Source organism: Larus michahellis, chromosome 3 (assembly GCF_964199755.1).
Source record: "Larus michahellis chromosome 3, bLarMic1.1, whole genome shotgun sequence".
NCBI classification, from domain to species: domain Eukaryota; kingdom Metazoa; phylum Chordata; class Aves; order Charadriiformes; family Laridae; genus Larus; species Larus michahellis.
The window spans coordinates 111,317,057-111,335,189 of NC_133898.1; the positions used below are offsets into that span (position 1 = coordinate 111,317,057).

An 18,133-nucleotide genomic window follows, 5' to 3' on the forward strand; every position below is an offset into this window, starting at 1 on the left:
TTTCTTGCGTCTACTTTCTTTAGCAACTATTTTGCTCGTGTTTCTTATCTTCATGCAGCAGTTAATTTTAATGAAAAGGGTATTGATGTATACTATGTCATCTCCTCAATGATAGTCTGTTGGATGCTGAGCGTGCTCTAGTGAAGCACCTGTGTCACCTGCTTATTAAACTGAAATTTTGAGTACTGAATTAGGTTGTGTGTTAGTTAAGGGTCTTCTGGAAAGTGTACTTGCCTAACAGCTCTTTGTGAACCTATGTTCCTTTTCGTGGTTCAGCTCTGTAAAATCTTATCTTGTTTTCACGTCACCTTTCTATGCTTCCCAAGATCTAACCTTCAACTTGGTAACTACCTTTACACTATGCTGTTTAATGGCTATTTGCTAAATGACTGAAAACATATAGGACTAAACCACCTACTCTACCCCTTACATAAGTTTTTTAACCATTGACCCAAATTGCAAGTTTTTGATTTGGCGAAGAGGCTGAGTTTGTCTCAAAAAGAAACAAGTTAGCCAGTTTAGGTGAAGAGCAGACAAATTTATCATATATATATTTTTTTTTTCTGTTAGATTTAGAGTCGCATGGACAAGGAATATGAAACACAGTTTAAAAAGAATACCAGATTATTTTAGCCCTCATCCGCAGAATATTATGACAATATAGGCGTTTTTGATTGCAAAATTTGTTCTTTTTAACTCCCAGCAGATATAACAAATGACAGGAGGGAAATTATAGTGAATTAGTGAATAGTGAAATAGTATGTGGAATAGCTATAAAGAGCTGGAAGCCTTTAGCCACCTCAACAGAAGTGCACTCTTGTATTGCACTGAGAAAAGGGAATAATTTCATTTCTTATTGCACCTTTCATCCAAGGATCTCAAAGCACTTTACAAACATTATTTTAAAAAGCCTCACAACACCCCTGTGAGGTAGGTATTTAAACCCCATTTTACAGATGGGAAATTGAGACACAGAGAAGTTGAGTGACTCTTTCCATGTCATACCAGGAGTCACTGGAGAATAAAGACTACAGCCTCTACGTCCTTGATTGTTTCCTCCCTTTGTTCCTATCACATCCATATTTAAACAATTTTTTGGCAGAAGAAATGGCTTTCTGTTTTTTAGTGTAGGGAGTCATGCAAAACAGCACCTTCTTTTTGAAAAGGAAAATATACAGCATTTAGTTTGAGAGATTCTGCAGAGAGAGGCAATGATACTTCAGTAATAGCAGCTACATTCCTACCAAAGGCCAAAGACTTCAGAAACAAGACTTTCCAAATCTGTGGTTCGTGTATTAAATTGCTCACTTTCTCCCACGCATGGGAAAACATGATGGCTAACAAGCTCAACCTACACGTGGTCATACAGGCTTCCCGCCCGGATGGATGGTTTCATTATCCAGGCAGCATTGCCTGTTTTAAAACACTTTACTGCTCTTGCTACTGCCACTTGTCAGTTCCTAAGTGCTCAGCACATGATACTACTGCAACACCATTTTTCTCCCTCCAAGCTGTAAAGTGAGGTGCGTGCATACATCTCCACGTTACAGCCTATGATAGCTGGCCTATGAGAAATATTTAGACAATGTTGGCACAAATGAATCCCAAATCTTAGAAAGTTACAGCATCGTAGGGGGCAGGGGGTTGTTTGTACACTGCCGTCTCCTCTAGGAAAATCTTATGAATAAGGAAACTGAAGAGGCGGAAAACTTAGTGAGATCTCAACAACTACTTGACTCCACACTGAAGAAACAGAGGACACATCTAACTCTCGCAGGGCCTAAGCAAGGTCTCTGAAAGTCTGACCATTCCTGTCAACATGGGATTTGGATCAGAGCCCAAGCCTTTGAATATGCCTATTTCGGGGACACAGTGAACACTGAAGTTGACCATGTGCATTTCCTTCTTCATCTCTGCAAAAGTTCCTGAAGTTCTTTTATACTGTAAGCACTTTAGGTAAAGACCCAAGCAATTTGTTTTACAGTAGTTGATTCCTTTATGGACCTTATATCACCCAATGAAAGTCAAAAGAAAAAGATAACTGTTCATTTATTTACTTGATGCACTTTAATTATTCCATTCTATTTCTTTTTCACTCCTTCCCCTCAGCCTACTACACGTACCTATAATAGTTATAATACTGGGATTTACTGTTTAGACTCTCCTACAATAATTATAGTATTCAACTAATAACCAATGCTCAAAGTAAAATAAGAGTCTCTCAATCCTGACATCCAAACATTATTTCCAAAAAGTCAAAAGGTAATGAATATGCTGGGGATTTTTTTCTTTCCACCACAAAGACCAGAGAAAACACTTTTTGGTTACCTACAAGTATCCCTTTAAGCAGACGAGGTCCCTGGTTGGTATAAAACCTGCTTGTTTGGTTTGCAGTATCTGCAATATTTGGTATGAAGGCATATGTTTAGGTTTGAGAAGGAACTTGCTGAGAATATCTGTGATCAGAAGTGGATATGCTGGGTTTGCAGGGGCGGTATAATTTAGCCAGTCATCCCCATCTGGTCCATGCTTCTTTGAGAATCAGGTTCAGGCAGCCCTTAACTGTTTTAACCTGACTTCTGTCTGGGTAGGTAATGAGATGGCTTTAGCTGATGACTGGCATTCATTTAATCCTACTTTTTCTCCACAGGAAATCTGTATGAGGGAGGGGAGATATTCTGTCTCATAGCCTTATAATGACTCACTGGAGTATGGCAGTTTCCTGCTTTCTCTCAGGTTTCCACAGCTCAGCAGGGCAGCGGGCAATGAGGAAGCCAAAGTTATTCTCCAGATACTGAGATACAGCAGGGAGACAGCAGGGGAGCAGAGGACCAGCTGCACCGATGGGAGAACACCCACGCAGACAGCTCTTGATATGGAGCTTCTCATGGGGCTACTCCAAAGGCTGCTTAGGAGACAGTGACCCCTACCTATACCACTCTCCACGATCATTGCTTCGCAAAGGATGCAGCCTGAAGAACACATTTTCAGTTCATAAACTAACATTTTCTTTCTCACATACAAATCTCTGAGAAAGACAGGTTGGAAACTGTTGCTATAGGGATACATAATCTCTTTTCACTGGTTTTGTTTCATTTCATATCTCGGGCTCAATGCAGATGTCCGTATTGAACAGGTCTCCATAAGAACTAGACATCTAGACATTGCATTTACAGGTGATGGACAAAAACATGCATCCTGGGATGCCATTTATTTAATCCTAAACTAGGTATCTAAATTAGACTGGATGAATTATTCCCTAAAAATGACTATTTCTCTTGATCGGTTATAAATTAAATTAATGGGATGAATCCTATCCCAATTGCTTTTACTCAAAACTTTCACATTTCTCTTTGCTGAAATTCAACAGTGTCTTTAATTTGACACAGTAGGAATTGCAGGGAGGAAGGAATGAAGGAGCTACCCAAAAGGGGCTATTTTTAGGTTGTGGACAAAGTTATATAGGGAAAGGCTGGTGTGGATGGGGTAGTATGGATGCTTTGGATGGGACAGATGCTTGTGATTGCATGAGTTACACAGAGATGGTTATATCTTATTGGATGTGTTTGGTCTCTATTATAAGTTTAATTACTTATTTTTAGTTGTGTTTGATTATCAAAGGAAGCCTGTTTGTACTTTGATAACAATCTGACCTGACTGGCAGAGGGGACAGAGGCACACATCACTACCGTTCTAGAGCATGAGAGAACTGCTAAATATAATATCGTTGAAATTTCTTCTTCCCATCTCTCTTTCTATCCCCTCAATGAGTTCAGTGCCAAGGGATCTGGAAGGACAAAGACTTTTATGTGCATGAGTGCCAGACTTTACTTCATTGGAAATGTAAAGCTCTTAAATGTTAGGGGGTTTGTTCCTTTTTTCCCTATCCCCTTATCCAGCTTCTTCATCTACATTTCCCTTATTCCCCACCTTTTCGTGACAGGAAAGGCTAAGTAATACTTCATAGAATAATGAGAAGGTAAATATAAAGGGTGCTTTGCCTCTCTGGTTATAACCATTCTAGTATAAAGTAATTAGGGACAGAACACCAGATGAAGCAATGGCATGTGATTATTCATACTGCTAAACTCTTAGTGAAACTCTGGCATGATTTTGATTTGAGTGACTTAGCATCCTTCCAGCACTGTCCAGGCACAGTGCAGAGGTGTTTGTTGGGGACCATTCCCAAGAAGGAGTTTGAATGTGGTGATCCTATTTTGGAAGATAAAATCTTAGCTTCATGCACTCAAGTCATGCAACTGTTGAATTCCGCATTAAATTCAGGAATTTGGCTTGTTTTATTCACTCACATAGATGTAGCCTTTGATTATTGTGATTGAAGACACAGAGAACAAGGCAGGAGAATCTGTATGGTGGGATCAATGGAGAGAACACTGTTAACTGTAGAAGGAATGGGTAAGGTAAATAGGAACCTGTTCTTTTAATGATGCTACTCCAGTCAGTCAAGAACACATATACAGTGGACCTCAAGAAATAGAAAACAGTGACTCAACGGTGCAGTTAGCTCTTAGCTGTATTAGCTAACTCTTAGTCTCTATTATCGTCTGTTTATTTGCCATCTATATTACGAGTACAGATGGCCTACGAGATTGGAAATGTCTATGAAGGAGATTAGAGTACTAGAGACCTGTCAAATGCAGGAAATGTATGCTATGGTAACAGATGTAAAAAACCTTTCCCTGTCACGACTGCATCTGCATAGATATTTCCAGTGAGGTTGTTCCAACTCCCTGTCCACCTAAAGAACACACAGTGCCACCATTTAGAAATTGTCCCTCCTCCTTTCTCTGAGGGATTTCCCACTGCTGTTCAGGTCTGCACTAGAATATCTGTCCTGATGATGAAAGCTTGCCTCTCATAAAAAACCCCCACCTTTGCTGAACAAATGTAACCACCTACACATTTACATACTTTTCTATATGTTTCCAACTAAAGATATACCTGCCAGCTATGATGGCAGTGGCTTTGTAGACAGCCTCACAGTGCCTAAATTGACCAGAGCAGCACAGTCTCAGTGCACGACATCCCTGATGAAACCCTTACTCCAACTGACCTCACAGAAACAACAAACTACAAAGTGGATCAATCAAACAAATAACCACAACAGTTTTCCAAAATACACACACACACATAGAGGCAGAGATAATCTTACACTGTGCAACACTAAAAGCTGAGTCTGAGTCTGCTCTCAGGATGGTTCAGCTCAGAACTTGTGCTGGAGTTCACTGGTGAAAGTAATGTACATGAGATAAAGTCAATACCTCTACTTCTGCCTGAAAGTATTTTTGCTTTTTTTTAAATATTCAGCAGGTGATTCATACTGAAATCACCCTAACGTATTCACTTTTGATTGCACTATGTTTGATTATTTTTAGGCTCTAGTCTCATTAACTTAAATTTCTGCACACTGAAGTATCTGAGCTACTTAAGAGCCAATGGAATCCACCTATCCAACATGAACTTTTCCCCTCTGTCCCTTTGTATCTGGTGCTGTATTATGTTTTACGACTTAAATATTAATTTATTAAATGGAACTGCATTGAATCCATTCCTAAAACTCAGATAAACTGTGTGCATTATTTCCACACTGCCTGCCTTCTCAGTGATGTGCAATTTGCAGATTTCAAGCAAAACACTTATTTGCCGAAGGACAGCTATTCTTTCTTTTATGAATACATTGCTATTACTTTTAGTTACACATTTCTAAATAGTTAGTAATTTTGGTTCATTGCTGTTTGTATCTTCTCCACAGATCAAGTCAAGTTTAATAATCCTGGTTTTCCATATTATAAAAAGTCTCACAGAGTAAAGACTTACTGGTTGGGTTTTTGAAAGTGCTCTGCACATGCCTAATTCTGATTCTACTGGCAATGATATAAAATTCCATCAGTATGGTATAAAGACAGAGTAAGTTACAACACATCATGAACTGTAGGAAAAAACATATGAGGGAGTGGAAAATAGAAAAGAACCGTACTGTGCTACATCACCTGTGGGTGTGGGTATTTTGTCTAGCCCTGATCCTGATCAGCTGTACTATAAAATTACCCTTCTTTCTTAAAGCCTTTTTATTATTATTTTAAAGATTCTGCATAATGCAGATTCCAGACTGAAGCTTTCATGTCTTTGTCATTTCCTGCTGCCTTGGAAAGGATCCTAACAGTGTATTATTTCACTTGCTCTCAGCAGTACTCCCATGCTGACCTCCTAATCATTTCTTTGTGTCTTTCTGCATTCTTTTTTTTTCCTGTGTAAGTCCTGTACTCCCTTTTACACTTGGAACTTATTCTTTCCATTTCTGTGTCAGAAGACCCTCCAGCTGTTGAATCAAATTTGTTCTTAAACTCATACTTATCTTTAATGGGCATTTCAACATGAATCACCTAAAAAAAACCCCTTATGAACAGCAGCAGCAATTTCTGCATCACTTTCACATTGGACTTCTCATGTGGCGTGTTGTATAGAAAGGAATAGTTATGTTTCTATTTCTCTTGGTGATACAACTACACCCATGCTCATTTGTGGCTCGAACCTGGGAGACACCTAAACTCCAACAACGATCAACCGTTCAAGGCTCTGCTTCTATGTGTACCGAAACAGCTCCCGCCTTAAGAAGCTCTGCATCTATCTATCTGCCACTTAAACCTTGAAGGGTTCTAGACATTGGGTGTTTTCATACTTAAGTTCCCAGAGAGACCCAATCCGATAGATATGCTCTAATAGACACCTGAAAGAAAAAGGCTTCCCATAAAGTGTTGCTTTGACTGCCTTGCTTTAACTTGTAGCCAAAGGAAGAACTGCCTGTTTCCTCCTTCATTTCCCCTGCTCACCCCTGCCCGCCCATCTCCCAGGTAAAATACATTGTTTAGCAGGTCACTTGCTAAAGCATTGGAAGACGAAGAGTAAAAGCTCTCACAGTTTGAGTGGATTCAATACCACATCTCCCAAAAAAGTTTGCTAGTCACCACAATAAAAGCTAGACTGGACACAAGCTCCACTAGGAAGCAGAAAACACAAGGGTAGCGTAAGACCTATACATTTTTTTTTCCATGCTATTTGCGTCGTGCAAAAATATACCTGCTCCCAGGACTGATTTTGTAACCTAATATTAAGCAGTCAATTCATAAGATGGTTAGAGTGTCCTTGGAGCAAAGACAGGAACCCAGCACATCCCGCTTTCCCAGAAGAATGACCCCCTTTGGTCTACTGCAGGTCTCGAATTCTCTTTCTAGGGTGTGATGGAGCTTCAGGAGAATGCATAAGAGCATTGATTATGCAAAGCAGTCTCTGGTCTAGCCTCTAACCTCTGTTAGGAAAGAAGGAAATGTGGCATTGAACTCCTACCTCACCTCTCGCACAACTCAGGAACCTGAGTTACAGATAAGGGCAGAATTTCCATTTAATTCTGTTCTGAAACATTCATCTTGCTCCATCAAATGTAGGAGGATCCTTGGCTCCCAAGAAACGATTCCAGCTTTTATTCACTTAAAAGTTGCCCTTTCTTGGTGTATTTTGAGAGAAGGATATCCACAGAATGCTCTCATCAGATAACAAACAATCTCCAATATAAACATTAGTATACTTTTCGTAGGTCCAACTCCAGCCCTACTCCTAACAGTCTGCTAATAATTATCTATCATTCTGTATTTCCACTACTACTTTTTAAAATATATTTTGCACTTAATGATCTGAGGGCAAAGTTTTATTCATCATATTGCAACAGAAGAAGAAACAATTTTTAACTTTCCATTGGATGCCAGCCTTTAAAGTTGAATGATGATTTAATTATTGCAGATGATAAAAACACAGCTAAGGGTTACTTTGCAAAGACTTCAGTCTAGTGCTTTACAGGGTGTCCAAGAAACTGTTTAGTAGATGCATCTTGTTTACATAGAACTTCTATGGTAAGTTGAGGCAGCTGGTGAAGCAATAGAATTGATACAATAGAAACCAGAAGAAAAGCAGTTGCGTAGCACGCCTTAAAAGTGTACATGATAAGTAAAGAACCTCACCACACACGCTTTGGAAAATGTAAAGACATAACCCTAGCCTGACTGTGGGCCTGCGTGTCTTTGCGAACATTCCTCTTTTAGGTAACTGGAAGTATTCATGCCACATAGACCTCTCCCTTGTTACTGTCAGTAATCCATGTCTGCAGGGTACAAGGAAGAAAATGCCTGCTTGCTTTATTTGTTTTTGTAATTGTAAATTCAGCTCTTCTGTGGAGTTCCTTTAGTGTCACAGCAAGACTATTACTCATCCTATTAATAGTATAACATGCAAAATTAAGCTTTTGGGATGACAGAACTATCAGATTGATGGGTTCACCTAATAAACCCCCATTAAGTCTTGAGCTGTCAATCCTGTTAACTGGCAAAACTTTCTCCTACAGAGCTACTGCAAATTTTTGCTAAAATAGTAATATTTACTGCACAGAGCATATAATATCTGCCATGGATCCCTTGGAAAAAAACATCTAGAAAAACAACTGTGGTGTTATGGATACTTGACATACTTAATGTTAGTGACTGAGTGTTTTCAGTACTTTCTGCATGAAGCCTTTATGTGCCAAATACTTCTCAGAATTTCAGAAACAGTGACCAAAACCAGTTTGAGTCCATAACCACATCAGTGGCCTTTCTTAATTACTACTTAAAATCCTTTATTAAACTCCTTGAGGTGGTTTCTTTCCTAGCATTAGTCCTCTTTATCTTCTGCTATATGACTCGGCCTTCCTTGATGTCCAGCTCGCTAATTGTAGCTCCTACAATCTGCTCTCAAAAACTATCTGTAAAATACATTAATTCACACAGGGAAAGCATCTCTTATGTATAAATGGATTGTCATGTGCGGTACATGTGACAAAAGAACAAAACTGAATTGTTCTGAGACCTGTAAAATGAGGAGGAATGCTTCCATAATAAAAAGTATTCAGGATTACATACATGTGTTTATTATACATCAATGCTTTTCTTTCAAAATAATACTTTGTTAGTGCTGTTGTTGTTTATATATTTCAGTTAAACAAAACTTCTGTGACCTGAGGCATTTTCCAGGACTGCAAATTTGATTCATGAGAATAGATATGTATCAGAAGAAATGATCAATCCAGTCCGGAATTTTATTAAATTTTATTATGTCCTGGAGGAACTGCAATAGTGGAAAACTAACTCCTACAGCTACCAAATAAGGGTCTCTGCTTTTCAGGGTGAAAAGCTGCCACTTGTGCCACTCTTTTAGGACAAATACTGTAAGCTTGGTGGGAATTAAGAATGAATAGGGTGATCAAAATTTATCCTAGAGCTGCCCTCTAAACACAAGAGGAAAAACAGGAACCTGTAACACTGACCAAGCAAAACTTATTTTTAAGAATCATTACATCTGTAGTGTCAAGAAGGATTCGTACAGAGTCTGGGGTGTCTGTGTAAGCTGTAGTACAGTGTGGACAATGCAATCTTTGAAGTAGCACCATGAAAGGCAACGAGAGAACGTGAAGAGTTCTGTTTTGCATAACCTGTGAATGTTTCCAAAAGTGCCATATCCTAGATGCGAGACTTTCTACAACAACATCAGGTCATTATGTTTGCAAATATGGATGCAAAGAGCTGCTACACGACTGCGTCCACTATTGCTTCTTTAAAGCACTGTAACACATAAGCAACCAGCTTCTTGGCACAGTTGTGCCAAATCCAGGAGATCATTGGTAACAAACTGGTTACAGAGAGTCTGAGTGAGAACAGGAATACAGTTTTAAGGCTACAGCACTTTCATTCTGAATTTCTTCTCCAATCCACCTTATTCCAGAAAGAATTAATTTTACTATATGATCTTGCCAGCCAAAAAATGAGAGAGGCAAAATCAAGGATCCACTCAGCATTTATCTGCAGACAGAAGGATGCAACGGAAATTGGAAAAGACAACCTCTATGCAGCTTCTTCTTGAGGACTTCAATCTGTGAGAATCTGAGCAGCACTGCTGATATTTGGTTCCTTTCCAGACTTACTTATCTGGCAAGTCTAGAGACAGGTTCAGTCATACATGAGCCCTGAAACAATTTGACATTACAAGGGGCCCAACAGCTAACACTGAAGGAAGGAGTTAGTGAATTAAAAATACAAGCAAGCAAGCCCATGACATGTAAAATCAATGCAGAATGAAGCAGCACTAAAATCAGATGTGGTGCTGAACATCTGTGATGCTGTTACTAAGGCCTTTAGTTCAGACCCTGAACTCCTTAACCATCCCAATGTCCTCTACAGAATTTCTGCTTATATCAACAAAAGTTGTGTATGGCAGAGATCTATAATCTGTCTAATCAAAGGTGAATAATTTCTTTACACTGCATAAAGCTGTAATTGAATCATTTGCTCTTGAAGGATCAAATATTTCACATTAACATTTAAGGCCTTTTATTTGTAGGAAAGGAGCTAACTATGCAAACCTGTGCATCAGAAGGGTACTTAAGTACATTCCTAACTTTAAACATGAAAGTTAAGGTGAAGAGGTCTAATAACTGATTGAAGTTACATGTAAGTTTCTAGACGCAGTCTGGAAGGTCTACTGAGCTTCTGAGTTAAACATTCACATGGAAGGAAGTCTTTTAAAGTAGTTCCTCAAGGGGAGGAAAAGTTAGGTATGACACGTGCAACGCCACATCAAGTAAATGTAACTCTACTGACATAGAGTTAGCAAATCAAGTTATTCTTGATTTGTCCTTACATAAACAAACTCGATATCAGGCCCAATTTCACTTCAGAGAATTCAAAAATAATGTTTAAACAATGCCCTTAACAAATTATACTGTCTATGAGCAGCAAAAAGTAAACACCTTGAGCATGGAACACAGCAGCAAGCGAAATTTTACTAAACTAACACCACAGTCATGTTTAATCAACCCACCAACCAACCAACCAACCAACCAACCGCAAACATGTAACAACTGTCAGAAATAGATCTAAACCTTTTCCACAAGAACTAGAGGTATCTAGAGGGTATTTACTGACTAGCTGTTTCCCGACACTACTCCACAACCTTGAGGTTTCCATCTCTGCACTACTTATTCCAAATCTTTCAATCACATTATTTCCAACAAAAATTTTCAGTGAAAATGTGTGTCTCTATATGAAATACAAAAAGCTAAGCAGCAGAACATGTTGCAATCCATGCTTGCATCAATGCAGAAAGAAGGCATCAATAGAAGTTCTTAAGCCGTGGTTTGACCCGACCACTCCCAGGCTTGAGCACTTTGTAACTAGATCAAAAAGGCAACTAACTTCTTATGCAAAGGAAACCAATACAATGGCCAGGATTGGTGTCTTCCAGATGCAACTCTATTTATTTTTTTCTCTTGTTCATATTGTTGTTGGTGAGATACTCTAAGCGCTCTTTTATGAAGGGGGTGAAACAATACAGCAATAGTGTTTATTAACAAAGGGTTAAGATCCACTTCACCTTGTGAAACTGTCAGGTATTTATTTAGTCTTCTTTGGCCCTGGAAAATGCACTGGATAATGTACATTGTCCTAAGCAGTGAAATTATGCTTTCTGGCCTCTTCATTTAAAGGTGTAATTTTCTTCTATTAGGTGTTTTGCTTGTGAGGTACACGTGAGTCTAGCTCTCTGCTCTGATTTATACTGAACCCCCACTGTGTTCACCAAATAGATGACCACTTTTCTGCTAATAATTTAAATAAATGAATATGATGAGTGGTCAGCAGGCTGGACAGGCAACCTTGCTAATACAGATATGTCATCTTTATTTTATCAAGATGTAGAGTGTCTTCAGCAGCAAGCACAGTTGGAAAGCTGTGTGCCACCACAGTTTCCTCAGCACATGAGCTTCTTTCATCTTTAGATTGGTGTTTGCATCCCCTCTTGGTTAGAGAGCGTAAGTGCTTCAGAAGCAATCTGATAAGGAGAACAGGAAGATAGTGGCAGGTACTAACAATCTTAATACAGCTGATAGCTGGATTTCAAATTATGAGGGCCTATATGTCTCTGTTGAGTTTGTGCAAGTGAAGGAAAAAACCCCAAAATATTGCCAGACTTTTAAAAACAATCCTACAATTTAAATAAATGTGAAAACAGGGAGAATCTCTATGTCCATATGCTAGCTTTTATTTATTTAAAAGACCTGTATTATGTCTCCTTTGAATCCATCTCCTTTGATATCTATGTTTTACAGCTATTTTTGCAGTGTATACCACCTGAAAAATTAGGTGCAGTACCACCTATTGGCATATTGTATATGCCAGCTACCTTGAGTTAATTAGAAAATTTAAGTGAGTGTCTAAAAGATTTATACATCTTAACAATTCACCTCTTGGGAAACTGCAAGAGTTTTTGTAGCATCATCTCTGAAATGGACTTGATTGATGTATCAAATTTCCTTAGGTCTAGAATCAGCCTGACTCCTCCTGCCCCTGGCAGACTATGAAATACCTGGAGTACAAGCCATCTTGAATGTCTTCATGTGAAATGGGCTAAATAGTGCCTAGGAACATCTGTTCCGGGAGCTTCTCCAATGGAGGTTTCTTTCTATACTAGAAAAACCGTGTGAAACGGCCTTTGGGATCCAAATACCTGAAGCGAGCTCTTCTCAGGAGAAAGTACTTTGGTTTGCCTTGCAAATCAAATGCACCCTTCAGATTTCAATCCAAAGGTTCTCTGCAGTTGCCATCACAGAGAAGGCGCACTCCAACAGCAGCCTTTTCTCTTAGTCCTTCTCATTTGTATTGCAATTTACAGGTCAGGTTATGGTAACACAGATCAGATCATCTATCTGCCCTTTCCTTCTGGGATATAAGGGAAATTGGAAACATTCATCTTTCCTTTAGTGGTGGTGCTGAACGTAAGAGCTTCTCAAGCCTATTCATAGATAGATGGATAGATAGCTGTTCTTCAAAGAGGTTGAGTACATTTAATGGAAATTTAAAGAGGATAAACCAGACATTGCTGGAAAATTGTAAGCATTATGAGCACAGAATTTGTGACTCATCTAAAAAAGTATGGGGTCTTCTGTTTTTTGTTTAATTTTAAATTGGTATTTTGAGATTTGTAAGAGTATTTCTTTAGGATACATTGGTATTTCCAAGTCCTTTAGTTTATCAATGATGAACTAGAAAGATGTGATTTTCAAAAAGGCCAATATCATTTCAGTGAAAGTCCAAGTATTTTCAGTAAGACCTGTACACCTACATTACCTGCTTATTATCTATATACTCTAAGAATCCCATGCAAAATTCACGCCAGTGAGGTACTTGAGTTTCACAGGATTCACCCTTTTCTACCAGAAAACTGAATTTGGTCTAAGAAATGATAAAATACCTTACCTTTCCCCTCTCTCCCCTTCCTTCCCACTAATTGCTACCTCTCTAGTCCTACACTTACTGACGGAATTCTTCTATCACCAATACTTACGATTTTAACTGTTTCATCCACCTAGACTATAGTTACTTATGGAAATTGTCTGAAACTGTTATTATCTACAGCGCAAGTGACAGAAGCTTTTATGGGAACTGTGCAGACTTCCTGGTGTCCAGTGGCTAATTCTGCATTTTGTTTCTAGGGATAAGAACACTCAGACACATTCAGACTTCCTGCTAAGGTGCCTCAAAAGGTGGGTGGTGGTTTACTACAGTATCTACATTGTACCAAGCAGCAAGTGATTGAGACAACTAAATTCAGAGCTGACAGACCTATTTTTTCCATATAGACAATAGATAAAGAGAGGTGCCATATTCAGACCATATAGTTTTAGAACGCCTAATTTTGATTGTACTTTGTTTCCCTGGAAAATCAACAGTCCAAATTCCACCAGAGCTGCTTATGTTACGAGTGGAAGAAAGTGAAACGCCAGGATCCCTATAAAAATCAATCAGAAATAAGCTATCTAGAAAAATCTGATTTATTGATTAGCTTCTAGACCTCACCAAGAACAAACTGTTATCACTCTGCACTCCTTGGCATAGACATAAGGAAGTCCATGCTACCTTCCTCATTAATCACTAGTAACCCTTTCTTGTATATCAGCTGTGCTCCAGCTGGGATTGTTGCACAGTAATTACTATGTTGATTCTCAAAAGATCAGGAAATATTTTTCTTATAAAATTCTATTATCCCTTTTCCCATTTTATGAGGATTTTTTCATAATGACTAATATTTGACATAGAAAATAGATATATATTTATTAATGTACAAACGTATTATTACTGGAATAACATGGGATCCTAAGAAAAACTTGACCTGTGCAAGTTTTAATTCCATGTAATATGCAGAGCAGCTAATACAGGTACTTCTGTAGAATTTTTGCAGTTCTTAACCACAGCCTACTACATATGGAAGGAAAGCAGTCAAAAAGCAATGGCAGCCTCTGTAGATTGATTAGGACCACTAACTGCATGTGTAACTGTATTGGAATAAGTAAACCACTGTGTTTCATTATGATAGTAAAAGTAAACTGAGTATCAAGCCTGCTGGCTTGCCAGAAGCAATTTTCTTAAGCTCTTGAGTTTTGTTTAGTTTTTTTTTTTTTCATTTTATCATTTTTGATAGTGTAGATTCAAAGTTTTTGATGTCAGCTGAAATCACCGCAGCAGTTGCATCATGACCTAAGCACCAACAAGCTCAGTCAACATTATCTCTTAAAGAAACTGCTAGACATCCTGCACTTGCCCATCAGGACAGCAACAGCAGTTGCACATCAGCCTGATCTAACACAGCTTCTCTTCCAGGTTCTGAAACAGCAGAGTTCCCTGCAAAAGGAAGTGGCTTCTCTGTTGCATCAAACTCACGTAACTTTTAAGACTGGCCATTTATGCTCCACCAATTTTGTTGGCAAATTTAAGCAATTGAGGAAATGATACAGGTTCAGATATCCGAGAAAATGCTTATAGCCACCCAGCTGGCCACCATCTTGCCCAAATGGAAAGAATACTTCCAAAGTCCTTCTATAAGACTTAAGATCTGACCTTACAGAATGCTGAAACAAAAGTCATACAACTTTCATACCTGGTTCCTAAGAGGAATCCAACTGAGGACTGCTGAAAGCTTTTCTTATATTTTTATTGGTTAGAAAGGTGAATCTACCCAACCAAAAACGTGTTCCCTGGAAATGGGAACAAAATACTTTTTAGATAGCTCATTAATTTTTGCATGATTCTTTCATTTCACCCCAGTGCATTACGATGTCTGTCATTAGCATACGGACTCTTAAGTAAATGGATACCGATTACATATTTTGAAAATACTGGTTATATAGAGTCCAATATCCCAAAAAAGAGAAAGGTGAATAGGTTAGTCACGTTGCACCTATATTAATTTGGTTACTACCAGTGACCTGTATGTCTAAATGGCATTTATGCCATGGTATGATAACCAAAATAAATGAATTTTAGAAGGATTTTATCTCTGTAAACCTCTCACTCTCTATATTTTTCATAGAATCAACTAAAGTACACAGCATTCAAGTCTCAAAGGACTAAAGTATAATAGTTCATTCTGAATAGTTTCTTGGGGCAGGGGGAAGTATGGGGCAAAATTTTCAAAGGGAAGAGACCCATTTTTGCTCACAAAAATTATCTGCAAACTTGTGACAGCATTTATGTGGGCAACCACTGACATTATATAAGCAGATCCAGAAAATACACTTGCAAATGATCAGTACAGGCACCCAGCTGTAGCTGATGCTTTGCTTGTACCTTCGTGAATATTCTCCTGGTAACAGCATGCATTAATCCACTACTAGGATTACATTTTATGCAAGCATTTTTACCACAAACACACCTCCACCCTCCTTGTTTGAAATGTGAGTGCTGGTGCATTAAAAAATATTTGGAAGACAGACTTATTAAAATAATTGTTAAGAGAACACAGTGGGGTATATTTTCAGTGTGGAGCTGAGTGATTTAACTGCGTGACTTCCATTAGCTTTAATGGGAACCGCACAGCTAAATGCTCATACACCACACTAGAAGATTAACCCAGAAAACACGCATTGTTTACTTTTTACTAATACTCTGATTATTACCACGTTCTTCCTCCTCCTCCTCCTCTTCCTCCTCCTCTTCTTCCTCCTCCTCTTCATCCTCCACATCTTCACCTTCCTCTTCATCCTCCTCTTCTTCCTCTTCAATCTCCTCCTCTTCTTCTCGATCTATCTCCTCATCATCCTCCTCCTCATCCCCTTGCTCCTCATTATCATCAGAATATTCCTCCTCTTCTTCATCCTCTTCCTCTTCTTCCTCTTCCTTTTCATCCATCTCCTCTGTTCCATCAGTTTCATAGCACTCATCTACTGAAGAGTTGTCTGCTTTAACCACAAAGGGTTTTCTTTTGGGGGCTGGTTCTTGGGGTTGCTTATCTTGTGTTTTTCGTTTTTTTGCCAAAGGACAGCCATAAACACTGTGCAAAAATAAAACATGCAAATTATTACACTGTCCTGCAGATTTCTGTAGGTCAGATTGTGTAACTCATGTCATTTAGTCACATATTCTAATTCTACACCATGATTAGGCGCTGTTCTCAAAATACATATTTTCAAACTAAAATGCAGCTTAGGCAATAATGACCAAGGGGGAGGACACTTACAAAACCTGTGAAATTGCAAACAACTATTATTTGCCTGAAAGTGTCACATGTACATGCCAGCATAACAGTTACAGAACTGATAAAAATCTGTATTTTTCCTTCTCATTCTTTTGTCTCTTCTATACGTTACACTCTTTCCTAAGGCAGATAATATAGTTAAAAAACCAGCAATCTTATCCTACATGTTAGCCATCAGTACAACAATCGGCAATAAAGGAATGCTTCATAATTTTGTAATATTCAGTAAGGTTTAAAATGTGTACAATTAAGATATATTTCAATTGATATTTAAATAATGAAAATACAATCACATTCTTAATACTGTTGTTTATTGTTGTTATTATTATAAATGATGAATTGTTTTTAAATTCTCCACTGCTATGCTCCATTACATGCTACAAGGCTGGGTACATGGGAAAGCAAGCTCCCCAACACAACCCAAACCAATAGTTTTTTCATGGCCAGTGTTGGAAGTGTTCTCACATTGAAAAAAATCAAACCATGAACAAAATCTGTTGTCAGTGAAGGAAATCAAACTTTTCAAAGTTGAGTACCACTTCCTTGCCGATCATTTTAATGCACAGTAACATAAATAGCATTTCAGAGTTCTGGTATTCCACCAGAGTAGCCACCTGTTTCTCAAAGGTCATATAATGTATGTCGAATGTGATCACCCTTGTGTAACCCCTAAAACCTCCTAGATGGAGTGACTGTACGGACAAATTACTTTTTGTTTAAAGAACTTTCTCTTTGAACTTTTTTACTGTGTGATTATAAATGCTACTCAAACTACATCATTGATTTTTAGTCTTCTTCCTGTGATTAACTTGTTTTGGGACATTTAAACTGTTCTTTCTAGCCCCTCCTGCATATCTACTTGTAACTTCCTTTTACGTTGTATTTTTGTTCCTTTTATCCTGACTGCAAAACACTGAGGAACTTTATCATTTTCTTCCACTCTAATAATGCTTCATATTCTATTGACAGACCACTGAAAAATAGGGGGTTTCACCACATTTAGTACTACAGATGTGCTCTTTGTGGTGTCTGCGTGGTCTTGATCTTGGTCTGATTTAATTGCATCCCAGCAGCTATTCATCCCAATTACTTAAACCACTACTTAGGTAACAAGCATTTTATTTAAGTGCCTAACCATTTTATTTAAGTGTCTAACATAGCCATTGTCTTACCTAAATTTTAAAGCACTTGTTCATAAGAGGGCTGTCTCAGTCTGCCTGTCACACACGTATCTAAGGAACATACACAGTAACAAAAGATGATATTCATCATCGAAAACCTGTGAAGGGAGACCTTCTCCGCATAACACAAACACTTCGCTCTCTGTGTAGGGACTACAGGCGACTCTAAAGTCCAATCCAGTGTGCCTAAATTAAACATCTCCTTCCATTAACACTAGCAATAAATACTGAATCAATTTTAATTACCCCCATCTAGCCAGATTCCAATGCTCCTTATGTGGGAGCGTGTATGGGGTAGTAGTCCTAATGGGATAGTGTTTCCAGAT

General features: G+C 38.4%; 1 protein-coding gene across 30 annotated transcripts in view; it reads right to left on the minus strand.

Moving 5' to 3' along the window:
• Positions 1-18,133, minus strand: part of MYT1L (myelin transcription factor 1 like) — a 317,723-nt gene that overhangs the window by 90,729 nt on the left and 208,861 nt on the right. For 25 of the 30 annotated variants that reach the window (XM_074581758.1, XM_074581755.1, XM_074581748.1 and 22 more), the window contains exon 6: positions 16,049-16,422. In XM_074581758.1, the coding sequence (XP_074437859.1) occupies positions 16,049-16,422 (374 nt within the window). The remainder of the gene's footprint in view (positions 1-16,048; positions 16,423-18,133) is intronic. The other 5 variants (XM_074581746.1, XM_074581742.1, XM_074581743.1 and 2 more) reach the window with 1 other exon arrangement.